The sequence below is a fragment of the Schistocerca piceifrons genome, chromosome 7, assembly GCF_021461385.2.
Source record: "Schistocerca piceifrons isolate TAMUIC-IGC-003096 chromosome 7, iqSchPice1.1, whole genome shotgun sequence".
Classification (NCBI taxonomy): domain Eukaryota; kingdom Metazoa; phylum Arthropoda; class Insecta; order Orthoptera; family Acrididae; genus Schistocerca; species Schistocerca piceifrons.
The window spans coordinates 274,048,728-274,075,407 of NC_060144.1; the positions used below are offsets into that span (position 1 = coordinate 274,048,728).

The 26,680-nt window shown below is 39.7% G+C and overlaps 2 protein-coding genes across 3 annotated transcripts in view; one reads left to right on the forward strand and one right to left on the reverse strand.

The window, feature by feature from the left end:
* LOC124805125 (WD repeat-containing protein 81) overlaps nt 1-6,378 on the reverse strand; it is a 303,608-nt gene extending 297,230 nt beyond the window's left edge. The window contains exons 1-2 of the mRNA XM_047265582.1: nt 6,108-6,378; nt 5,896-6,022 (exon numbers count right to left, since the gene is read on the reverse strand). Of these exons, the coding sequence (XP_047121538.1) occupies nt 5,896-6,022; nt 6,108-6,217 (237 nt within the window). The 5' untranslated portion in view covers nt 6,218-6,378. The remainder of the gene's footprint in view (nt 1-5,895; nt 6,023-6,107) is intronic.
* A 425-nt stretch (nt 6,379-6,803) lies between these two features.
* Nucleotides 6,804-26,680, forward strand: part of LOC124805118 (katanin-interacting protein-like) — a 323,814-nt gene continuing 303,937 nt past the window's right edge. For both annotated transcript variants that reach the window (XM_047265570.1, XM_047265571.1), the window contains exons 1-2: nt 6,804-7,006; nt 26,144-26,287. In XM_047265570.1, coding sequence (XP_047121526.1) covers nt 6,954-7,006; nt 26,144-26,287 — 197 coding nt within the window. In that variant the 5' untranslated portion in view covers nt 6,804-6,953. The remainder of the gene's footprint in view (nt 7,007-26,143; nt 26,288-26,680) is intronic.

Below are 26,680 nucleotides of genomic sequence, written 5' to 3' on the forward strand. Positions count from 1 at the left end.
CAGCCCATAAACCGTAAGGCGGAGGACAATGGGGTTGTTTTCATTCGAAAGAACAATGTTTTTCAACCCTGGGACGTGCGCGCGCAACCTCTGGCTAGCGGTGATCCCCCACAGCGCAGTAAGAAGGCACAGGCAGTGCTGAATCAAAGATGGTGCAGGATGGAGCTGATGCGCCGCGACTTTGGTGCCAGGATTTTTTACGATTAAAAAAAGGGTTTAAGTGCCAAAGAAAGCCATTCTTCTTTGCTGCGTGTTTTTGGTGAAGCTTCCCCTTCTAGGGCCACAGTTGGAAATTGGTTTCGCGAGTCTTCGAGGGGTCGGCAGTCAATTGAAGATGAATCTCGTCCTGGTCGGCCAGCAACACCTGTGACTCCTGAAAACATTGATGCTGTGAGGACAATGAGCAAAGAAGATCCACATCTTACATTTTGCGACATTGAAGGGACCCTAAATGTTGGATCAACAGCAGCACAGACCATTGTTCATAGTCACTTAGGCCTTACTAAGGGATGTGCCCGTTGGGTGCCACATTCCCTGGCAGAAAGTCAAAAGGAAGCGAGAGTGGACTGGTGTCGTTTCATGCTCGAAAAATTCAATTGAGAGAAGTCCCAAGACACTTACAATATCATCAAAGGTGATGAAACGTGGGTCTACCATTATGACCCTGAAATGGAGAGACAGTCTTCTGTGTGGTGCTTTCCAGGGGAGGAACCACCCACAAAAGTTTAAAAAAGTCGGAGCTCTGGAAAAAAGATGGTGGCAACTTTTTTCACAAATATTGGACATCTCACCTCTGTGACCTTGGACACACGTCGTACAGTCAATGCTGAATGGTACGTGAACGATTGTCTTCCAAAAGTCATCGCCACATGGAAGTCACAGCATCCAAAGTCCAAGAGTGGGCACCTTCTGCTGCATCACGACAATGCATCTGCACACAGGGGTCCAGAACGATGGACTTTCTGGAGACGGAAAAAGTGCGAGTGTTACCCCATCCCCCCTATTCACCTGACCTAGCACTGTGTGACTTATTTCTGTTTCCTAAGACTAAGGAAAAAATTTGAGGGCAGCTGTTTTCATCAGATGAAGAGGCCATTGCAGTGTACGAGAGTACACTAAGTGACATCCCAAAAGAAGCTTGGACTGACATATTTTCTAAGCGGTTTCAGGGAATGGAAAAATGTATACATGCTAATGGAGAGTATTTTAAAAAGTTGTAAACTTTTTTTGCAAGTAAATTTTTTTTCACACATTCTGCTAAAAACTTTCAGCATAGCCCTCGTATTCATGGCAGTGAATCTCCTACAGATCCTACTGACCTGTGTGTCTATAGATGGGACCTGGATTAAAAGGGGTCACACATCTCTGTATGGAGTTGCATCTGTTATTGGTATTGACTCAGGTAAAGTTTTAGATGTAGAAATTATGTCTAAATGCTGCAACCAGTGTGCAACAAGGAAAACGTCCAACAATGAAGACAGTGAGAAACTGTGGCAAGAAAAGCATGCAGTGGCACGCTCTAAAAATTGTAGTGGCTCAAGTGGGGCCATGGAGGCTGCTGCAGTTGTGAGGATATTCTCCAGATCTGAGAACCAGTATGGTGTTAGGTATAATAAATACCTTGGTGATGCAGACCCCTCTTCGTTCAAAGCTGTAACAGATAAAACTCTGTACAATACAACAACAGAAAAGTTGGAATGTGTTGGCCACATCCAAAAGAGGCTTGGTGGTAGGCTTCATTGCTTGCTGAAAGAGAAGAAAGGTGAAGTACTTGAGGATGGAAAACCACTAGGAGGAAAAGGCAGTCTTACTCTGAAAGAAATTGATTCTCTTCAGTTATTTTATGAGAGAACTATCAGGAAAAACACCCATAATTTAGAGGCAATGATGCATGCCTTGTGGACAATTTTTTTCCACAGACTATCTACTTACCAAACGCCAATGCACTATCTGTGTCTGAAAGACGATTGGTGTAAGTTCAACAACAGAAATGAGACGTATTCACATAAAGACTCAATACCAGAACCTGTTGTGAATGTAGTTAAGGCCACATTCAGGTTTCTTGCAAACCCTGATTTATTGAGGAAGTGCCTTCACAAAAAGACACAAAATGCAAATGAAAGCCTCAATAATTTAATTTGGATTAGGTGTGCAAACAGGACATTCTGTGGACTTTAAGTACTCAAAACAGGTGTCTATGATGCAGTTTTATGTTACAGTAACAGAAATAATGGCAGAATTGAAGTGCTGAAGAGAGCCGGTATAGATCCTGGTGTGTTTACAACAAAACCATTTTACACCATTGACGAGAGCAGGGTCAAGAAAGCTAATATATCAGTGTCTTACTTGCAAATACAGGACAGGCACATCTGAAGAGGAGATATGAGAAACCTGGAGGATGGGGAGTATCGGTATGGAGGACTTTAAAATTGAGGTAAGCTTATTACATGTACATGTATGAGAAGAAAATCTTTGAACCTCATTTTCTCCGTTTTACATTTTTTATGTTATTAGAAGCCTTTTCTCAAAAAGTATATGTGATAATGCTATGAAATTTTCAGGACCTGTTCGCAGCATGTTGCTGTCTTCCTAGAACTAAAAAATACACAATTCTGCACTTACACATTCTCATTTTTAGACGACTGTATGTAGAAAACAGTTAATTTTGGATGTGCAAAATTAAAAACTCTGTTAATGATACAATTTGTAGCATGAATTAATAACTGTAGTTCAGTAGTCTTATAACCTCTAATTGCATAATTAGAATTTGAGTTACGGCTTTTCTAAAAAAAAAAAAATAATAAAAAAATTAAAAATTCAGATTTCTGCCAAAATGTTAGTCCTGAAAAATTTTATATATAGGCCTATGTTCTTTTGCTTTACACATGCAAAATTTTAGATTTTTACATTAATAAAAATGGCTGTAATGATTTTTGAAATATATGTTTACATTTTCCATTAAATTACCCCTTAACATTGATCCACATTAGGATTCTGGAACATATACTGTGTTTGAATGTTATGAATTACCTCAAGGAAATTATCTACTGATATATAGTCAGCATGTATTCAGAAAAATCATCCATATGCAACACAACCAGCTATTTATTTTCATGACGTAATGAGCACTATTGACAGGTGATATAACAATGACTTCATATTTCTAGATTTCCAGAAGGCTTATGATACTGTTACTAGCAAGCACTTGTAACCAAACTACGTGCCTGTGGAGGATCTACATCTATGACATGATTCACGATTTCCTGTCATAAAGGTCACAGTTTGTAGTAACTAACAAAAAGTCATTCAATAAAATGGTAGTGATAGATAGTGTTCGGCAAGAAAGTGTTATAGACCATCAGCTCTTCCTAATCTATATAAATGATTTAAGAGACAATTTTTGGAGACCTCTTACATAGTTTTGCAGATAATGCAGTCATTTATAATCTAGTAAAGCAACCAGAAGATCAAAACCAACTGAAAAATGATTTAGAAGTCTACATCTATAATCTGCAAACCATTGTGAGGTGCACAACAGAGGGTATGTCCCATTGTACTAGCTATTAGGGTTCCTTCCTGTTCCATTCATGTACGGAGCATGCGAAGGAGGATTGAATGCTTCTGCGTGTGCATAATTCATCTAATCTTATCTTCATGAGTCCTTTGTGAGCAATACATAGGGGGTTGTAGTATATTCCTAGAGTAATCATTTAAAGCCAGTTCTTGAAACTTTGTTAATAAACTTTCTCGGGAAAGTTTACATTTTCCTTCAAGAGTCTAGATGTAATATCTTTATGTTGCAAAAAGTGGAAATTGGCTCTAAATCGAGAATCAGAAATATCAACTTGTTTACTCTTGGGTGAGGTATACTGGCCATAAGTAGTAGTTTGACCGCAGTTTTTAAACACCAGTAATTTAGATGGAATAATATTCATGGAACTAACATATTTTGAAATAATAAGTATTTCAAAATTTGTGATTTACAAAACTCAATAAAATTAAATTCCAATACTAGTTTGACAACACAGAATTGCCTGAAATTTAATGTAATTCCTGGTATTCCCTGAGAGTTCCCTTTTTTCCGGGTGAAATGTAATTCCCTGAGAATTTAAGGTTTTCAACATATTCCAGAAGAATCGCCACTATGTAGATAATGAAAATGTGAGGTCATCCACATGTACAAAAAGTATACCACTACATTTCAGTCAGCCTACACAATAAATTGTTCACATCTAAATGCTGCCAATTATGTTAAATATTTACAGACTACAATTATGAATAATTTAAATAGGAATGAGCGCACACATATAATGTGGGAAAAGTGAACCAAGGACTGCATTTTATAGGCTGACCACTAAGAAGATATAACAGGTCTACTACAGACACTGCATACACTATGCTTGTCCGTCATCTTTTGGACTCATGCTGTACAGTCTGGGATCTGTATCAGGTAGAGCTTGATGGAGGAAATCAAAAATTGTCATAGAAGGACAACCCATCATTTGTATTATCATGAAGTATGGGGGAGAGTGCCACATATATGATACATAAGTTGGGGTGGCAGTCTTAAAACGAAGGGATTTTTCACTGTAGCAGGACCTTCTCACAAAATGTCCATCACCAACTTTCTCCTCTGAATCCAAATATATTTTGTTGGCACTCAACTACATAAGGAGAACTGACCTTTGTAATAAAATAAATCAGAGCTTGCACAAAACTATTTAAGTAGGCTATTCATTTTTCCTGCATGCTGTTTGCGAATGGAACAGTGGAGAGAAAGCTTGAATATGGATCAATGAACCCTCTGCCAGATACTTAACAGTTAATTTTCAGAGGCTGGGCTAGTGCATCGGTCTCTGTCGCCTAATGTCCTCAATTCTGATTCTATAAATACAAAAACATTTAACTTAAAAGTTCACTTTCCATATTGAATAAGTTAGCACTCAAATGCTGTGTACTTTAATGTTGGGAAACTTTGTAGAACTCCCCAGTCTCTTCAATAATTTAATGTGGGATGGATCCACAGCCTTCATCTGTGTACTTGATGACTTGAACACTACTTGTACTCACTTGATGTTTTGACTAGTGGCCACACTTACACATGTGAGGTAATTGTATTTGAGACTTCTGCATGAATGAGGAGTAATGTTCGAAACTGCAGTCACAATAAGTAAAAACTAAATTATTTGACAACTATAATTAAGGAAACAACAGGGTTCAACAGTCCATACTATATGTTTAATTCATGACTGTTATATTACAAAGGCTTTTTGATTTGAGTAACTCCATCATTGATGTTTATGTCAAGCAACATAATACGCAAAACTACTTAGGTCTCTTTAACCCATTACTGGAAAAATTCTGTATGCAATAGAAACAATGCAATTAAAACAGATACCAGTAACCACTGACACTCTAGCAAAGATCTTGAATGGCAGATACACACACAAATAAAAACATGACAGCTACAAATTAGTTCCATGTACCACTTCCGCATTTGACAAATTATGTCTGCATTCCACAATGATCGTAAAACCCACTACAACTGAAGAAGAACTAATCAATTTGTTCAGGATGGGGCAAGATATTAGTTGTGGTACGTACATCGCATCATTTACACCATTGACTCAGGGAACCAATAAAAAACATCCAAATCACAACTGGATTTCAAATACCCTCTTGTTCAGTATAAGATCATTTTTTGATCACTATTTTCCTGACAGAAATATCAGTCACTGACAAAAAGAGTTTTGATCTTATTAGTTTTCTATTTCTTTTTAGAGAACGTCAATTTGTCATACACAGATTTCTGACAGCCAGTATCAAACACCATGAACGATTAACATCTTGGGGAAACTGTAGAACATTGCAGCAAACACATAAAATGGAACTTACTCTAACATATATTTTCTTCCAGTGCGGACCAAGATCTTCTCCTTGCTCCAAGAGAATCTTAACTTCTTCCGGTAATAGAACATCATGCACAATAAATTCTGGAAGTTGGTGCGTCCTTATCAGAGAGCTGAAAATTGTAAAATTCACGAGAATATTGCATATTGTGAACGGAATTCTCGCAAAAATTAGTAGTGAAAGTACTGGGAACTTACTGTAGCCATGAATGGTGTACCGCCACAAGTACACGATCACTTACAGTAGTTGTTTTTATGTAGCTGTCAGGTACAGAGAATGTATTTGCTACAAAAAACGCCGTTTCCATTACAAAATATAATATCGCGATCACATTTAGCCGCTGATGCAACACGATTGATTAAAGCTAGATACTGCACTGATATAATATTTTTGGTACTCGTCTGACAATGAAAACATGCCAGAACCAAATTCCTAGTTTGAAAACATACACAACAGACAAGCGAAATGTCACTGCTTCAGTCGTCAAGCATCAGCTGTTTCGGCAAGGTTAGCCAACTGTGTCTTACAATGTAGCTTCAAAATGAAGCGAGATATTCTTGTACTTGTTTAGTTCCACTTGTTGTGTATACAAACACTCAACTTTAAAAAGTTATTTCGAAGTAAATGTTGAAACTATTGATGATTTCACAGAAAAATAACCGTTCTTTTGTGGCCTATTTGAAACAGTTAAATAACATTCAATATTAGAAATAACTCTTCACTTGATTTTTAGTGATATTTGATTCAACAAGCTACAGATTAGTACGTCAAATCTCGCAATTATGGAGTTATATAATTCGTTTAATTATACAAATCGATCGATTAGTCGACAGTTCCTGGTTGTCATGGTAACGGACTGCACAACACTACGAACGTATGTAAACTGAGTGGTATTGGTGCCAACATTGGTTACGTAACAAATAATTTCAACAATGGTACTTGGGCGACATCGCGAGCGTTATTTTGGATGAAAAATCTCCACGTCTCTGGAACAGTATTCGGAGAAACTTATGTAATAGTAAATAAATGATGCCAAGAAGCCAATGGACAGTTCGTCGCTCAAGAAAGTGCCGAAGTGGCTCGAAGAAATTTCCGCGTAAGTTTCTGTCAGTATCTTATAAAGATTATTCTGTAAAAAAAGTATATATAAATGAAAATATTTATAATTTTATCCAAATAAGGAGACCTATAGTAAATCTGACGTTCCAGAAGCTAGTTTTATTCATAAGAATGCTAGGAAGAACTGGGAGAGCCCTTGCCACCGAATACGAAAACTGCCTAAATGTTTAAAGTTTTATGACAACAGGTTGTAATACTGCCGACGCTCTCCCAATAGCCATTATGCGCTGACAATTGCTGCATTAAATGTATTGTCTGAGCAGCTCACTTCAAAGTGGGTGAACTTACATTTCATAGTACCTTAGTGATTGTAGAGCTGTATTGTTTTCAAATGCTGTGGTTACAGCCATTTGGATTGTAAAAGATTGCGGAGAAGTCTGAATGACATAGCGAAACTTTTCTGTTTCTGGGAAGGGAAAAAGTTGAAATTTAGGGATTGTCACCAAAACAGAAAAAAATGGAAGTAGTAATACATACTAGAACACTCAGAAAAAACTTCTGCATCTTGGTAGAATTGATAATGAGTCATTTATATGTGTAACTATTAATTAGCACACATATTTTCTTTGTCAAAAATTATTGCAGTCACAAACTTGGAATCTTTGTCGAAACTGATTTTGCTTTGACTTCAGTCTCATAAAGCATAAAAACGGTAAATGATATAGCCTGAGCCTTGAAATTTTAACAATATGGTGTACTCTTAATTCAGACTTCACAATTATTTTACAGTATTACTAGTCTCAATTTTAAACTGTCCTAAATTTTACCAAAACTGTCATAGAGCTCACATATTATTTTGCAGTCCCCTGCCCTGTTGCTCAGCCAAAAGCCCCATGAAATATTGAATTTTTATAACGAAGGTTTCATTTTTTTCTGGAACATGAGTGAAACATTTCTTTCAGTTTTGAGATGGTTGGGATAGGATGATAATTCTACTTGCTGTAAGCTAAAATAACCCTATAACAAATTAACTATAATTTTACAGTATTAGATGTGAACATCACTACTTTACTGGCGTATTTCATGCATTGATCAGTGCAAATGGACCGATACACTCAGGTGCTCAGATAAAATCTATTTCAGAGCTCTATGCTGGTAACATATATCACAAAGAGTTTAACGCTGTTAACTTCTGTGAAAAAGTAATACAAATATGCTCTTTCAGGTTATAATGACTTGGTATGGTATTTAAAGGACACGATGATTATAAATCATTAAAAGTTAAATTAATTTTAAATGTAGATGTATTTACTATAATAGAAACAAATTTTACAGCATTACCTCTATATCTATACTCTGTAAACCACTATGAGTTGCATGGCAGAGGGTGCTAAAATCTCAACAATGATGTAAGCTCTGTCCCGTAATGAGCTGTTGCACAATAGTTTTGCTTAGCGTATAATGTCAATCACGGAATAGAGTTATCTACATCTACATACATACTCTGCAATCCACCATACCGTGCATGGCGGAGGGTACCTCGTACTACAACTAGCATCTTCTCTCCCTGTTCCACTCCCAAACAGAACGAGGGAAAAATGACTGCCTATATGCCTCTGTATGAGCCCTAATCTCTCTTATCTTATCTTTGTGGTCTTTCTGCGAAATGTAAGTTGGCGGCAGTAAATTTGTACTGCAGTCAGCCTCAAATGCTGGTTCTCTAAATTTCCTCAGTAGCGATTCACGAAAAGAACGCCTCCTTTCCTCTAGAGACTCCCACCCCAGTTCCTGAAGCATTTCCGCAACACTCGCGTGATGATCAAACCTACCAGTAACAAATCTAGCAGGCCGCCTCTATATTGCTCTATGTCCTCCCTCAATCCAACCTGATAGGGATCCCAAACGCTCGAGCAGTACTCAAGAGTAGGTCGTATTAGTGTTTCATAAGCGGTCTCCTTTACGGGTGAACCACATCTTCCCAAAATTCTACCAATGAACTGAAGACGATTATCCGCCTTCCCCACAACTGCCATTACATGCTTGTCGCACTTCATATCGCTCTGCAGTGTTATGCCCAAATATTTAATCGACATGACTGTGTCAAGCGCTACACCACTAATGGAGTATTCAGACATTACGGGATTCTTTTTCCTATTCATCTGCATTAATTTACATTTATCTATATTTAGAGTTAGCTGCCATTGACATCTTTAATTTTTTGGTCCTGTCCTCCTCAGTTGCGCGTAATACTACGGTATGTTGATGATTTTCACTTATGGACCGTCTGACAGCAACTGAATAAAACACAATTTTAGTGCCATACGCGTTTCGCCTTTATTTTCTGCAAGGCATCATCAGTGGCAGGTTGCGTAGACAGTTTCTTACATATTACGCTCCTGTTGCATTTTTGGTCTTGTTCTTCTTCCTATGAGCGCCAATTTGCTGTTTTTCCTGCATTCCACAGCACTATGCACTGAACGCTTTTTTTTAATGCCCATTGCATTCCACAGCACTATGCACTGAATGCTTTTTTTTAATGCCCATTGGCATTAAAAAAAAGCGTTCAGTGCATAGTGCTGTGGAATGCAGAAAAAACAGCAAATTGGCGCTCATAGGAAGAAGAACAAGACCAAAAATGCAACAGGAGCGTAATATGTAAGAAACTGTCTACGCAACCTGCCACTGATGATGCCTTGCAGAAAATAAAGGCGAAACGCGTATGGCACTAAAATTGTGTTTTATTCAGTTGCTGTCAGACGGTCCATAAGTGAAAATCATCAACATACCGTAGTATTAGCTGCCATTCTTTACACCAATCACAAATACTGTCCAAGTCATCTTGTATCCTCCTGCAGTCACTCAACGACGACACCTTCCCGTACACCACAGCATGATCAGCAAACAGCCGCAGATTGCTATCCACCCTATCCAAAAGATCATTTATGTAGATAGAAAACAACAGCAAACCTACCACATTTCCCTGGGGCACTCCAGGTGATACCCTCACCTCTGATGAACACTGACCATCGAAGACAATGTACTGGGTTCTATTACTTAAGAAGTCTTCGAGCCACTCACATACTTGGGAACCAATCCGTAATGCTCGTACCGTAGTTAGGAGTCTGCAGTGGGGCACCGAGTCAAATGCTTTCCGGAAGTCAAGGAATATGGCATCCGTCTGATACCTTTCATCCATGGTTCGCAAGATATTGTGCGAAAAAAGGGCAAGTTGCGATTCGCAGGAGCCATGCTTTCTAAAGCCGTGCTGATGCGTGGACAGCAACTTATCTGTCTCAAGGAAATTCATTATATTTGAACTGAGAATATGTTCGAGAATCCTGCAACAAACTGATGTTAAGGATATTGGTCTGTAATTTTGAAGATCTGTCCTTCTACCCTTCTTATATACAGGCGTCACCTGTGCTTTTTCCCAGTCGCTCGGGACTTCACGTTGGGCATGAGATTCGCGATAAATGCAAGCTAAGTAAGGAGCCAATGCAGTAGAGTACTCTCTGTAAAACCAAATTGGAATCCCATCAGGACCTGGCGATTTATTTATTTTCAACCCATTCAGCTGCTTTGCAACCCCAGGGATGTCTATCACTATGTCCTCCATACGGGAATCTGTATGAGACTCAAACGGCGGTATGTTTGTACGATCCTCCTGCGTGAAAGATTTCTCAAATGATAAATTTAAAATTTCAGCTTTCGTTTTGCTCTCTTCCGTTGCCAGGCCAGACTGATCAGTGAGTGACTGGATGGAAGCCTTCGACCTGCTTACCGATTTTATGTAAGACCAGAATTTCCTTGGGTTTTCAGCAAGATCTTTTGCTAAGGTATGATGGTGGTAGTGGTTGAATGCTTTGCGCATCACTCTTTTTACAGCAGCACGAATCTCTACTAACCTTTGCCTGTCCTCATTCTCCTGATCTTTCTTGTACCACGAGTGCAACTGCCTTTGCTTCCTGAGCATTCTCCGAATTGCACTGTTACACCACAGTGGGTCTTTTTCGTCCGTAACCCACTTTTTCAGCACATACTTGTCCAATGCATGATTTACAATTTGTTTAAAATTTGCCCATAATTCTTTCACGTCCATCGTACCAGAAGTAAATGAAGTCGATTCATTTACTAAGTGGGATGCTAACAACTGCTTATCTGCTCTTTCTAGTAAGAATACTCTCTTGACCGACTTTTTAACTTTCGGAACCATAGTCGTAATGACAACATCATGATCACTAATCCCTGTCTCAACACTGACACAATCGATGAGATCTGGTCTGTTCGTGGCTACCAGATCTACAATATTTCCATTACGCGTTGGCTGTCGATTTAGCTGCTCATGACAGTTTTCGGATAATGTGTTCAAAAGTAATTCACACGACGGCTTGTCTGTACCACCTGTAATGAATCTATGGACATCCAAGTCTATACTAGGTAGGTTGAAGTCGCCTCCGACTAATATAGCATGATCCGGGTACTTCTGCAATACAGAATGTAGACTTCCTTTGAATGATTCTAGTGTCACGGTGGAACCTGATGGCCGGTAATAACACCCAACAATTAACTTTATTTCCCCTAGCCCTGTTAAACGTGTCCAGATAACTTCACAATAACACTCTACTTCGACCTCAGTAGACCCAAATATTTTTGTCAACTGCAATGAAGATACCACCTCCTCCGGTGTCTAATCTGTCTTTCTGATACACTTTCCAACCCTCACTAAATATTTCAAAACTTCCTATCTCAGGGTTCAGCCAGGTCTCAGTCCCGAGAATAATTTGTGCGCCACACGCTTCCTGGAGGGCAGTAAATTCAGGAACTTTATTCCGAACACTCTGAAAATTTACTGCTAATATCTTGATAGCTGAAGTGTCTTTACACTGAGCGCGTCCTGATTTCCCTGCCTGCACATCGACTGGTGAGTGTTCATTAGGACACCTCGCACTACTGCCTAGCCTAAAAAAACCCCATGTGCACGCCACAAGTACTCTGCTACCCGAGTAGCCGCTTCCTTTGTGTAGTGCACCCCTGACCTATCTAGGGGTGTCCTACAATTCCCCACCCAATAGCGCAAGTCTAGAAATCTGCAGCCAAGACCGTCACAGAGTCGACGAAGCCTCTGGTTGAGACACTCCACTTGACTCCAAACCAAAGGACCCCAATCCACTCTGGGTATGATGCTGCAAATAGAGAGCTCTGCTTGCACCCCACGTGCGAGGCCAACGGTCTTCACCAAATCCGCCAGCCGCCCATATGAACTCAGGATCGCCTCAGAACCCAAGCAACAAGCATCATTTGTGCCGACATGAACAACTACTTGCAGACGTCTGCACCCCGTACGCTCGATAGCCGCAGCCAAGGCCGCCTCCACATCTTGGATGAGGCCCCCCGGCAGACAAACCGAGTGCATGTTGGAATTCTTTCCAGCCTTGTACGCTATTTGCCTAAGGGGCTCCATCACCCGCCTAACGTTGGAGCTCCCAATAACCTGCAAGTCTTTGCCCCCGTGTGCCTGCTCGGGCCCTGCTGAAGGAGCGGCCACCTGCCCACTGACAGGATGAACGGGCAAGGCCAGCCGGACAGCCTCCACATTGACCCTCCGCCTCGAGCGACGCAAACGTGTTGCAGTCTGCCACTCACCCTGAGGTGAGGGTGGCCCCAACACGCCGGGTACACTAGAAGGTGCCTCGGTGGCTGAGTCGGCGGACGCAGCAAGCGACACCTGGGATGTCACAAGTGACGCGCCAGACACTCCGCCGTCGCTGCACCTCGAGGCAGCAGCCTGAAGGCGGCTGACCGTGGCCAACACCACGCTCAGCAGTTCGCAAACCGCGGCCAGTTCCTCCTGCGCCCACACACAGCAAGCACACCCTATCCATCCTACTGCTAATATCTAACGACTCCACGAATTTATACTCTACGGCTATCAATAAGCTATACTCCTCTGAAATATGAGAATACGCAAGGATTTTATGTAATTAAATATACATGCGCACAACTTAGAACTTCACATTTTGGGCAGTGGAATATAACGTGTGTGTTACAGACATGCTTGTTTCAATTTGAACACTTCATTAGCATCTTGTTATCACAACTTGATGGACAAACTTTGCATCTGACATGTTTGCAGTTTTGGTTGTCACCACTGGAAATTGGTGTTGATGGACTTCTTTTTTGTATTCTTCTAACAATGGGCGCTGACTGTTCATTTTGTGGCAGTTTTTTGCTAGCTTCAGTGTAAGGAGTAACTATAGTAGTCTTCCCAAAAATTCTTCTTTTGTAATGAACATTTTTTGTTCCATCCTGCGTTTATTTCTCCCAATAGCAAGAAACATTGTAGGCAAAAATATCGGTAATGTTGCAGAAGATGATCATTGGTCAGCAGTTGGTTTTCCTCTTGCATGTGTACCGTATTTACTCGAATCTAAGCCGCACTTTTTTCCGGTTTTTGTAATCCAAAAAACCGCCTGCGGCTTAGAATCGAGTGCAAAGTAAGCGGAAGTTCTGAAATATGTTGGTAGGTGCCGCCACAACTAACTTCTGCCTTCGAATATATGTAACGCTACACAGGCATGCTTTACAGGCACAAAGATAAATACTGGCGCCAAAACCTCTGCGTCAGTAAATAAATTTAAAAAAAAAAAAACGTGGAAGACGAGCTTTTTTCTCCGCCCCGAATTTCGACCACTGCATTTTCATACATTATCCAACGAAGTAAATACAAATTCCGTATTGTTCATCTTCGAATGTAGCAGCTTTTCAATGTACTACGAAAATCCGACTGGCAAGACCGTTTGCGGTGTTTGTCAGTATGGCCAATTCTACGTTCTGATTTTTTTTCTACCTGTGAGAAGAGATGGTTGCTAATGGGAACTTTTGTGAATTCTGAATCACATGCAGTATTCGCTTCACCATAAGAATAATACGAATATAAACATTTTGCCATGTATTCTTTCGTGTTTGCTGCTATCTCATTTAAATCCTGTCTGCCTAATAAACTACGAAACTAGAGTGAGACAACACAAACGCCGAAGTATACACATATGTCATGTTCATATTCGTATTATTCTTATGCCTAATAGTGATACAGTCAGAAATGAAGCACGGCAATTGACAAGATTTTTAAATCTAAGATGACACTAATTTCTGTGCAGAAAATAATGTACTAAAGAGGCGTCTGCAAAGATTTTCAAACGGAGAAAAATTTTCGCTAAACTCTCGTTCAGAACATCTTCTATCATACGCAGTTTATTATTTGGTTCTTGTTGATCATTATCAAAGAAAGCAGCAGTGTAAATAACAACAAATAGCAGTCTTGCCATTGTTTTGCTACTGAGACAATTACTCTCTCTTTTTTTATTATTGTAAGCGGCGGTAGCACGCACAAAAGCAAACCATGCCGCGAGCGGCGACAGGTCGTGAACATTCATTATTGGAATGCGACAAACAATGCATGACACAGTACAGTAATGCATTTTCAGCTTAGAGTGACGAAAACACCTATATCAAAGAGAACGGCAATTATCAGATCAAAGAAAAATAAGCAATCAATTCAAACCAGACGAAGCACGTGAAAAACGAAGGGTACCCGCATAAATAAGGGCGGAGCGCCTGACACATAGCAATGGCTACCTGGTAAAGCTTAACTGCTAAGCTTACGGCTCGAACCAAACTACTGCAGCTGTATCGTCATTCATTCGACCTGAATTCTATCTCATATTACAATGGACCAACTTTGTTTCGATTTGGAGGTGCGGCCTAAAACTTTTCTCTCCCCTTGAATTTCGAGTCTCAAATTTCAGCTGCGGCTTAGATTCGGGAAATTATTTTTTCCTTTATTTCGAGTCTCATTTTTCAGGTGCGGCTTAGATTCGAGTGCGGCCTAGATTCGAGTAATAGATTCGAGTGCGGCCTAGATTCGAGTAAATACGCTAGGTGCCAATAAGCTGATCCAATGTGTCAACCACTCCCTTACTTGCATTATAGTCCATTTTAGGTTCATTGTATTTTCTGTTGCTTATTTCCTCACTGTTATGCATTGTACTCATCAGGATAAGCTGTGTGTTCCCTCCCCAGCATTGTAAGATGTCTTTTGAGAAGCACTTGGCCTAATGCATATAATGTGATGTAAAGAAATTGTGACATTTTGTCATTTTAACCCATTTGTAAGCTTCATGCCAACCCTCATACTTGGATTTTTCTCAGGTGCTTGTCCTGTATAGATTTGTGTTTTCAAAACATAGAAGTAGGCACTATCATACAGTGTCCACGTTTTTACCTCATATTTTGAGGGATTGTTTGGTACATATTGTTTGAATGGACAGCATCCTCGGAAAGCCATGAGTTGTTCCTCCAGAGTTACATTTGTGCCGGGATGATATAGTTTTGAAAGTATTTCCACCAACTTATCCCATGGAACTCTTACAGGTGCCATCTGGTCATTTACTCTTTGATCAGACTTGTCATTGAAGTGTAACACAAGTGAGATGGAGCAGAACCACTACAGCGACATTAAGACAGGAGAGATGTGTCAATCTGTTTCTGGATCTGACATTCTCTTTGTTGATTCACCATATGATTTATACACACCAGCCAGTAATAACAGGCCAATATTGGCTTCAAGTGTAATTTCATGTAATACTTCCCAGCTGTGCCCATAAACTCTTCGACCTTCAATATTGGTTATTTTCACCACAATACTCTGAATATTAATGGTCCTCATAACGTGAAAATATAATTTTATATCACTTCTCTGGTGATAGTGTATCTTGTCGGACCAGGAGTCAGTTTTATAATCTTTGCACTAGATGCTCTTTCTGTTTGCGGGAAAGGTTCTAAGCTCCATGTGATTTGTGACTTTTTTTTTGTCTCTAGGGTGAATCAGTAGAACAGCTAACATATTGTGATTCTTAAAGTTTTCCCGGCGGACATAATGTTCCATCATCTTTCGGGCGTGCACTCGGGACAGCGACAATTCTTCTTGCATCATCCGACAGATTTTACCACTTTTAAAGATTAATTATTTATTTACAAGCACTGTGGATTCGCAGCAGCACTATTTTGTTTGCACTCTGCGCTTATATGTTTATCTTTGCTATATACATCTTATCTATGACTAGCGCAGTAGTGACGACTTTGATACCTTTGACGCATGCGCGTTCAATCCTCAGCAGCTTTGTATCACGTGACTCTCCGTATAAATAGGCACGCGCAAACGCTATGAACTCAGTCTCCGACTCGCCTTGAGGACGGCTGGGAGGTTTATAGCCGAAATATCGCAAGAAGAATTGTCGCTGTCCCGAATGCACGCCCGAAAGATGATGGAACAGCTAGCATATTGTCATTTCAGGTATCAGTATCAGAAATATCTTTGGAATCAGATGACGGAATACTGTTGTCATCAGTGGTGTGGTTTTCTCATTCAGACATATTCTCCTTACTGTCAGATGCATTTACTAATGCTTCCAATAGCTCATTGGAAATAAATTGTTTTGTCATGATAGCCACACAGAATTTTTTTCAATATATACATGAACTGAGGCTGCACACAGCAGTCGACGTAACTGTTAGCTATAATATTAGAATATAACTGTTAGTGATAATGTGCTGTTATAATTTGAACACAATGAGCATCTTGCATTGTTGCATGACCTTCACAAATTTCAACAACAGGGAATCAGATATTTATTTTGCGTCACAAAAAAGTGTTATGCATGTATCTCAGGCATGTAGAAATAAATAGCGTTGCCACAGCTTCTGGAAATGAGGGAATTTCAAATGTGTCAGGAAAATCAGGGAAATTTGGAAACAAAAATCTTGTTTTTATTTTAATAGATGAAATGATTTGTTTACTGAGATGTCATGCATTGTTGCTAACTGGGTGCAGCTGAGTATGTGCACTGGTTCCTACCCCCTCTTCTTACTACTCCCTTCAGCAACCAGCAAGTGCTGCCACCACTTCTTGCCACTAGCCTAGCAGCTGCCGACGAGAGGTAGGGAGACATGAAGAGTAGTTTGTTTGGATCTGTTTCTCAGAGATGGTAGACGTAATGGCTGAAGACAGCGGTCATGTGTGCATGAGTTGTGTCTGAGTAATTGTGTGTGTGTGTGTGTGTGTGTGTGTGTGTGTGTGTGTGTGTGTGTGTGTGTGTGTGCGCTATCATTTTCTGACAATTTAGTTGTGATGGTGTGATTGTCTTCCCTACATGCATGTCTGCGGCTCAGCAATAATCTTTACGGTGAGTTGCTACCTATCATTATTATTGATTATCAGACCATTTGAACAAGTTATCTGTTGCATGGATTGATCACTGCGATCTCATTTCATCAGCATGCTGGCTGCGACTGGTGAATAGCTGGCCACATCAGTGTATATCCGTGACGGGCCAAAACTGCAGGCTATTTCTGCAGGTATCTGTAATGGATCGGGCCCACCAATCTGAAGCCATTTTGTTTCAAGGATGTGCAGGTCCTGGCCATCGTATCTAGTCTCACTGATCTGCCCACAGGCTGGGTTCGTTTGTGTCCAGCATAGTGCAGTTGATTTTAATGGTTTATCCATGGACCCAGGACTGCAGTGCTCCTCAGCAGGCCAGAGGGCATGAGCAGTCGGATTTCAGGAATTGCGACTGTCTCACCACTAGTGTGTTGTACAGTGTGGCATTTTATAGGTATTTTATTTGTTCTGGTACATTTTGGCATGTAAAAAAGTCGTTTATATGTTAGAAAGTGTGGACATTAAGAAGAAGAAAATTGTGTCAGTCGCTGGTGGTTTGTCCACTATATACTCATATATTTCTCAAAAGAAAAATTTAAAAAAAGCTGTAAAATAATAGATATAACACAGTGGGTAACATCCAACAATAACAAACATAGTGGAGCCAACAGCCAACATTTCATTGGTGGTCACATATGGTGTTGGTTTACACAATTCTTCCCTGCTTTACACACTTCTTTCAAGAGGCCTACTATTTCTGAGGTTATAACTGAAATCAGTGAAGGTATTTTAAGTCTGTCTTGTGACTCCAAGGAAATGGGTATTTTTGTCACCAAATGTGTTTCATTTCATTGAAATAAAATAACATCACTGGTCTTATTGAAGCACATATACCATTTATTTGGCTTGTTTTCTCCATTTCAAAACAGTTCATTACAAAAGATGTTGTTGTTAGAACTTATTATTTCTGATCACATCAGGCAATGCCATCTGCTTGCAACCTTTTTTTTTAAATAGACATTTCCTTGTTTGCACTATTGTTTCTCGTACTGTACCTGCAATAGACAGATTGTCAACTTACATTTTAACTTACCCTTGAGAACTGAAAATTTGAATTTGTCAGGAAAAAATGCTAAGGCTTGTCTGGAAATCAGGGAATTTCACTTGGGGAAACTTGTGGTAACCCTGAATAAAACTTGAGTACGATTCTTGAATGTTTTGTGAATTTTTAAACCTCATGGGTCATACCGAGGAACACAGGTGTAACAAATTTAAGTTTTACCAAGGATGAGAAAAAGTAAATTTTTCTTTTATTTGAGGTTAAAGGAATTTAGAATGTTTAGAAAAGCAAAGTCATTAAGTTTGGGGCAATACCATTTAATATTAAAAGTTTTGGAAGAACAAATTACTTTTTGGATCATGTTGTTGTTGTAGTTATCTTCAGTCCTGAGACTGGTTTGATGCAGCTCTCCATGCTACTCTATCCTGTGCAAGCTTCTTCATCTCCCAGTACTTACTGCAACCTACATCCTTCTGAATCTGCTTAGTGTATTCATCTCTTGATCTCCCTCTATGATTTTTACGCTCCACGCTGCCCTCCAATGCTAAATTTGTGATCGCTTGATGCCTCAGAACATGTCCTACCAACCGGTTCCTTCTTCTTGTCAAGTTGTGCCACAAACACCTCTTCTCCCCAATTCTATTCAATACCTCCTCATTAGTTATGTGATCTACCCATTTAATCTTCAGCATTCTTCTGTAGCACCACATTTCGAAAGCTTCTATTCTCTTCTTGTCCAAACTATTTATCGTCCATGTTTCACTTCCATACATGGCTACACTCCATGCAAATACTTTCAGAAACGACTTCCTGACATTTAAATCTATACTCGATGTTAACAAGTTTCTCTTCTTCAGAAACGCTTTCCTTGCCGTAGCCAGTCTACATTCTATATCCTCTCTACTTCGACCATCATCAGTTATTTTGCTCCCCAAATAGCAAAACTCCTTTACTACTTTAAGTGTCTCATTTCCTAATCTAATTCCCTCAGCTACACCCAACTTAATTCGACTGCATTCCATTATCCTCATTTTGCTTTTGTTGATGTTCATCTTATATCCTCCTTTCAAGACACTGTCCATTCCGTTCAACAGCTCTTCCAAGTCCTTTGCTGTCTCTGACAGAATTACAATGTCATCAGCGAACCTCAACGTTTTTATTTCTTCTCCATGGATTTTAATACCTACTCTGAATTTTTCTTTTGTTTCCTTTACTGCTTGCTCAATATACAGATTGAATAACATCGGGGGGAGGCTACAACCCTGTCTCACTCCCTTCCCAACCACTGCTTCCCTTTCGTGTCCCTTGACTCTTATAACTACCATCTGGTTTCTGTACAAATTGTAAATAGCCTTTCGCTCCCTGTATTTTACCCCTGCCACCTTTAGAATTTGAAAGAGAGTATTCCAGTCAACATTGTCAAAAGCTTTCTCTAAATCTACAAATGCTAGAAATGTAGGTTTGCCTTTCCTTAATCTTTTTTCTAAGATAAGTCTTAGGGTCAGTATTGCCTCACGTGTTCCAACATTTCTGCGGAATCCAAACTGATCTTCGCCAAGGTCGGCTTCTACCAGTTTTTCCATTCATCTGTAAAGAATTCGTGTTAGTATTTTGCAGCTGTGACTTATTAAACTGATAGTTCGGTAATTTTCACATCTGTCAACACCTGCTTTCTTTGGGATTGGAATTATTATATTCTTCTTGAAGTCTAAGGGAATTTCGCCTGTCTCATACATCTTGCTTACCAGATGGCAGAGTTTTGTCAGGACTGGCTCTCCCAAGGCCGTCAGTAGTTCCAATGGAATGTTGTCTACTCCCGGGGCCTTGTTTCGAGTTAGGTCTTTCAGTGCTCTGTCAAACTCTTCACGCAGTATCGTATCTCCCATTTCATTTTCATCTACATCCTCTTTCATTTCCATAATATTGTCCTCAAGTACATCGCCCTTGTATAGACCCTCTATATACTCCTTCCACCTTTCTGCTTTCCCTTCTTTGCTTAGAACTGGGTTTCCATCTGAGCTCTTGATATTCATACAAGTGGCTCTCTTTTCTCCAAAGGTCTCTTTAATTTTCCTGTAGGCAGTATCTATCTTACCCCTAGTGAGATAAGCCTCTACATCCTTACATTTGTCCTCTAGCCATCCCTGCTTAGCCATTTTGCACTTCCTGTCGATCTCATTTTTGAGATGTTTGTATTCCTTTTTGCCTGCTTCATTTACTGCATTTTTGTATTTTCTCCTTTCATCAATTAAATTCAATGTTTCTTCTGTTACCCAAGGATTTCTACTACCCCTCGTCTTTTTACCTACTTGATCCTCTGCTGCCTTCACTACTTCATCCCTCAGAGCTACCCATTCTTCTTCTACTGTATTTCTTTCCCCCATTCCTGTCAATTGTTCCCTTATCCTCTCCCTGAAACTCTGTACAACCTCTGGTTCAGTCAGTTTATCCAGGTCCCATCTGCTTAAATTCCCACCATTTTGCCGTTTCTTCAGTTTTAATCTACAGTTCATAACCAGTAGATTGTGGTCAGAGTCCACATCTGCCCCTGGAAATGTCTTAAAATTTAAAACCTGGTTCCTAAATCTCTGTCTTACCATTATATAATCTATCTGGTACCTTCTAGTATCTCCAGGATTCTTCCACATATACAGCCTTCTTTTATGAATCTTGAACCAAGTGTTGGCTATGATTAAGTTATGCTCTGTGCAAAATTCTACCAGACGGCTTCCTCTTTCATTTCTCTCCCCCAATCCATATTCACCCACTATGTTTCCTTCTCTCCCTTTTCCTACACTCGAATTCCAGTCACCCATGACTATTAAATTTTCGTCTCCCTTCACTATCTGAATAATTTCTTTTATCTCATCATACAGTTCATCAATTTCTTCATCATCTGCAGAACTAGTTGGCATATAAACTTGTACTACTGTAGTAGGCATGGGCTTCGTGTCTATCTTGGCCGCAATAATGCGTTCACTAAGCTGTTGGTAGTAGCTTACCCGCACTCCTATTTTTTTATTCATTATTAAACCTACTCCTGCATTACCCCTATTTGATTTTGTATTTATAACCCTGTTTCACCTGACCAAAAGTCTGGTTCCTCCCGCCACCAAACTTCACTAATTCCCACTATATCTAACTTCAACCTATCCATTTCCCTTTTTAAATTTTCTAACCTACCTGCCCGATTAAGGGATCTGACATTCCACGCTCCGATCCGTAGAACGCCAGTTTTCTTTCTCCTGATAACGACGTCCTCTTGAGTAGTCCCCGCCCGGAGATCCGAATGGGGGACTATTTTACCTCTGGAATATTTTACCCAAGAGGACGCCGTCATCATTTAACCATACAGTAAAGCTGCATGCCCTCGGGAAAAATTACGGCTGTAGTTTCCCCTTGCTTTCAGCCGTTTGCAGTACCAGCACAGCAAGGCCGTTTTGGTTAGTGTTGCAAGGCCAGATCAGTCAATCATCCAGACTGTTGCCCCTGCAACTACTGAAAAGGCTGATGCCCCTCTTCAGGAACCACACATTTGTCTGGCCTGTCAACAGACACCCCTCCATTGTGGTTGCACCTACGGTACGACCATGTGTATCGCTGAGGCACGCAAGCCTCCCCACCAACGGCAAGGTCCATGGTTCATGAGGATCATACTGACCCGAAGATAACAGTGGGGTTAACACTGTCAAAAAGGCATCGGGTGGATCAGAACGTTCTCATCAGCTTTGGCCATCCCAATGCTCTAACTGTGCCTAATACAGAGGATAGCTCTGAAAATCTGTGGCACTCTCCTGAACCTCAAAAGACCAAGCAAAGGAAATGTCTTTCAAGTGGCTGCCAGATCATACAGGAATGATATTGCTGATGCTGATACATCAGCTAAAGACACCTTTGGGGTAGCTGTTTGCCGGATGATCTTAATTTCCTTCTTATTCTCATCTCATTGACAAGAAGTGAATCCATGAGTCAGTGGAAGAAGAATGGTCACAAGTTACAGGCAACAAGCTATAACCAATAGAGCTGTATCATTCAACCATGACATACACATCCAAAGCATAAAGGTGGATGAATTGATCAGCATTAGACTTAGAATAGATAAGTATCATCGTAGAAAAAAAGGGCCCACCTGAAAGCAGAAATCGCAATGTAACCCTATCTGTACGCCACATTTTAATGTGATTTATTTCACTTGCTGACAAGAGGATAGCCCCAGATTTCTCAAGGATCTGCTTATCAGATGGTGTAGAGTCTTGGGAGGATAGATTCAAACACATATTTGAACAAATTATGGAGGATAGTATCTGTGTGTGGAGTTGTTAAGAGGACAGAGTGACTTGACCATGAGTTGAAGATCATAGAATAGACATAATTCTTTCTTAAAAATCAGTTGCCCAGAAAATTACTGTGAAAGGCAAAACCACATTTCCAACTTAGCTGCTTATGGTTTTACCTAGCCATGTGTAGCCAGTGGTTTAAGTATACATATGGTAGACTTCTGTTTATTGTCAGAATACTGGGGACATGCAATCAGTCTACAAAGGAGATTGCTTACAAATCATTCGTGCAACCCAAGTGAGTGGTACCTGTACCAAATAGGACTAATATTGAACATATTGAACATATTCAGAGAAAGGCAGCACAAATGTTCACAAGTTTGTTTGACCTGTGGGAATGTGTCAGAGGTACTGAAGGAACTGACTTGGAAGACTTTTGAAGACAGATGTAAACTATCCTAAAAAAGTCTACTAATATATTGTTCTCATAGGGATTGTGAGTATAAGATTAGAATAATTACTGCATGCACAGAGGCATTCAAACAATCATTCCTGTGCTCCATATGTGAATGGAATAGGAAGAGGCACTAACAGCTGGTACAAGGGGACGTACCATCTGCCATCCATTTCATGGGGGTTTCCGAGTTTAGATGTAGATGTAGATGTGCTTCAGTAGAAAATACAAATTGATGACTTTTGTTTTCGACATGGATAGTGTGAGATTGATGTGGCTGTTATGGATTATAAAGTTGTTTACTGGTTTTCGTATGTATTTCTTGTGCGTTTCTTGGAATATGACAGGATTTCTTGGAACAATGTTTCATGTTCCAATGTTACAGTTTGGTTGTGAGCTGGTGATGCCAACGAATTTGACTGGAAGAAAACTGGCAGTGGTCATGGACTGATCTGTATTGTAGCTGAATGATCGTTTTGAAAACTTTGTGAGGTATTTTCGAAATGTTCTGATTTCCGAAGTTGTTGGGTAAATGGGAACCAAAGAGTACAGTTTCCTTTTTACTGAATACTCTGTTTTATATGACCTTGTGCACAATACATTGCACTATACTGCCACGTCATTTTGTACACTCCACTCATGGCGACATTTATTGAACACTATTTTCCCATTGGTATCACTATCTTGTCTAATCATCCAACTCATTATTTGTCATGTTGACTTCCTGTCACTCACTGTGCAGAGTTACCAACTTCAGCATGCAATGCAAAAGCAGCTGACACTGTTAGTGCACTTTCATGGTGGCTAGTGTCAGCCACGTGTACATTACCCATTGAAATGCGTGTCATAGAACGAATTATCTGTGTATCAAAATTGTATCATCTTTTACAGTTACATGAGTAACCTACATTATGTGATGTGTCTCAGCTACTAGTGAGGTCAGTTAGTGAGCACAGTACTACCTTTTATGATGGCACATTGGGCCATGTACTGTTCTGTGATTCGTGTACTCAACTGGTGTTGTGAATAACTCACTATCTGCAGAAGTTGATCTCACATTGATACACAGATATTTCTTGAAACCATGAAGTATCTAGGATAATTCTCATTTATGCAAGTAGAGTTAAGCAACTAACTGATGATTATTACATGCTCATTTTATTCCTTACATTTTTCAGATGAGGACTCAGAATGTGATAGATTACAGATGCATTTTTCTGCCAGTACTGCTAACTGGTTAAAAATTGCCAATTTAGCTTCTGTATAGGCTCCTACATGAAAAGTTGGATTTTGATCGCATAAACTGAGGAATGAAATGAATCTGTTCCTGAACTATAAATTCGCAATTATTTGCTATTAATGATGTTCTGCTGTTCTGTGTTTGAGCTTAAATGGCTGATAAATAAACATCCTAAACAATTATAAGAAATAACCACTTTTTATGATGGTTGCTTAATGTTCTGTTTGCTATTCATATAGTTATCCACTAAGAGTACTGTGATAGTTGTTGAACAGTTGGGGCTGTCTGTGTGCTCTAAAAGTGCAGTGAAAATGATGAATGTTGCGCAGTGTCAAGCTTGTTGATGGTTGTAGGTCAATTAATATGACAGTTACCGTATACCCATCAAACTGCATCGAGGGATTTGCAAGCCCCTAATCTAAATAGTTAGATAATTTGCACAATGTTAACATAATAACATATGGAAATAAGTCTGATAGAGGGGAGAAGCCTTTTCAAGGCCTGCTAGCAGAAGAAACAATAGAGTGCAGGGAAATACGCTGGGAGATGGAGGGAACCAGGATGGTGAGCAGATAGGGAAAATAACCACAAAATAGATACTGAAGATGGCTGCACAAATGAAAATGGGTGAAAAAATTTGAGTTTCAAAATTAATTTTGAAGAGGCAGAGTACCTGTGTTGCGCAGAGGAGGGAAGTGACTTGGACATTGGCGGACATACTAAAGTGTCTAAAGAATTTAAGTATTTGGCTATTATCCTATCAAGTGATGGAAGACATAAGAGAGATAGCTGACAGTGGATGAAGCAGGTAACGGTTGCTGTCCAAAAATTAAATCCTGTACTTTGTCCTCAAAAACGAGTTTTAAAGTTAAAATGTGATTACAAAAACATGCTGTGAAACCAATCACAAGCTTTGGGAATGTGTGTTGGGAACTCACACAAAGAAACAAAAAGAGACTTAAGAGGTTTAGAAACAGACTATTTGAGAAGAGAATGCAGAATTTCCAGACTTGACTGTGTAAGAAATGAGGAAATACGAGAATGGATGCAGACCCATTTTAGTGTTATGGGTGGAATAGAAGAAAGACAACTTGGACAGTTAGTGCTTGTCAAAAGAATGGAAGAAGACAGGTGGCCATAGAGAGCTTTCACAGCAACCTCCTGCAAGAAAAAGAGGAGGATAACCACAGAAAGGCTGGCTAGGGGGTATCCAAAAAATTATGGGGATGGGGTATCCAAGAAATGATGGGGAGAACAAGGACAGTAGAGGAGAAGGAAGAATGGCATGATTGAGGTATTTGACAACAGAGATGCGAGATGTGGCGACAGTTGTAGGAGCCCCATGAGAAGAAGAAGAATATATTTATTTTGGGTTGAGAAGATATTCTAATTTTATTGCTTTTATCCAGAAGCAACTTCTTGTTAGCTTTTGCATCAGACTACAAAATTTAATCTGTCACGTGACAGCATTTGATACTTTCAGTGAATTTTCCTTTGTATGTTGATTTACGAAATAAGAATTATAAATAAATAAATTTGCTGCAGTATGGTGGAAGTTGTTGGCGATGCTGGTACCATCAGTATGTGTGTATATACTTGTTAGGTGGTTGTCACTTGTATTCTGAATCAGCCATTTCTATTCCATAACATAGCATACTGGTGATTTCTGGTGACTGTTTTTTATACTATAAGTTTAGACAAACATGAAAAGTGGTTACAGTGAAGTGACACTAACTAGTGTTTGTGGAGTTCTGCTGTTTGTGGAAAACTATATTTTACTACTCTTTTGCGATCTGACACCAGAATATTTACGTCCTTTTCTGTCACTTGTAGGAGAATATCAAGTAGAAAATTATTAGTGTAGTAGTTTGAAAATACTATGAACACTTAATGCGTAGTTTTATAGTATCCTGCTTTCTTACAGAAACACCCAGCAACAGCATCCTGGCTCGTGGGCACCATCTCAAAATTATGATCTCAAGAAATCAAAGTCTGCCAGATTGCCAAAGAGTGCTGAACTTTTTGGAACACAGTGCGGATTTTCTGATTTAGATGGTACTGGAACAAGGTATTGTGCTACAATCATCCTTGCTTGCAGAACAGTAAATTAATAAAACTTTCTGGCATATTAAAACTGTGTGCTGGCCTGTGACTCTAACCTAGGACTTCTGCCTCTTCTCATGCGGGTGCTGTACTGGCTGAGCTTTGCAGTCATGAATCATCACCTACTCTCACAGCTTTCCTTCCACCAGTACCAGGCTCAAGACCTGGTCCAGCACACAGCTTTAATCTGCCAGAAAGTTTAACATCTGCACATATTCCACTGCAGAAGGAAAATTTATTCTGGAAATAAATTAAAAATTAGTGGAGCACTATTTTATGACAATTTTTTTGCTTTATTACATCCAAACATATATTTTGGCACTCTTTTATGTTTTTCGATGATCACACCTCTTTTTTT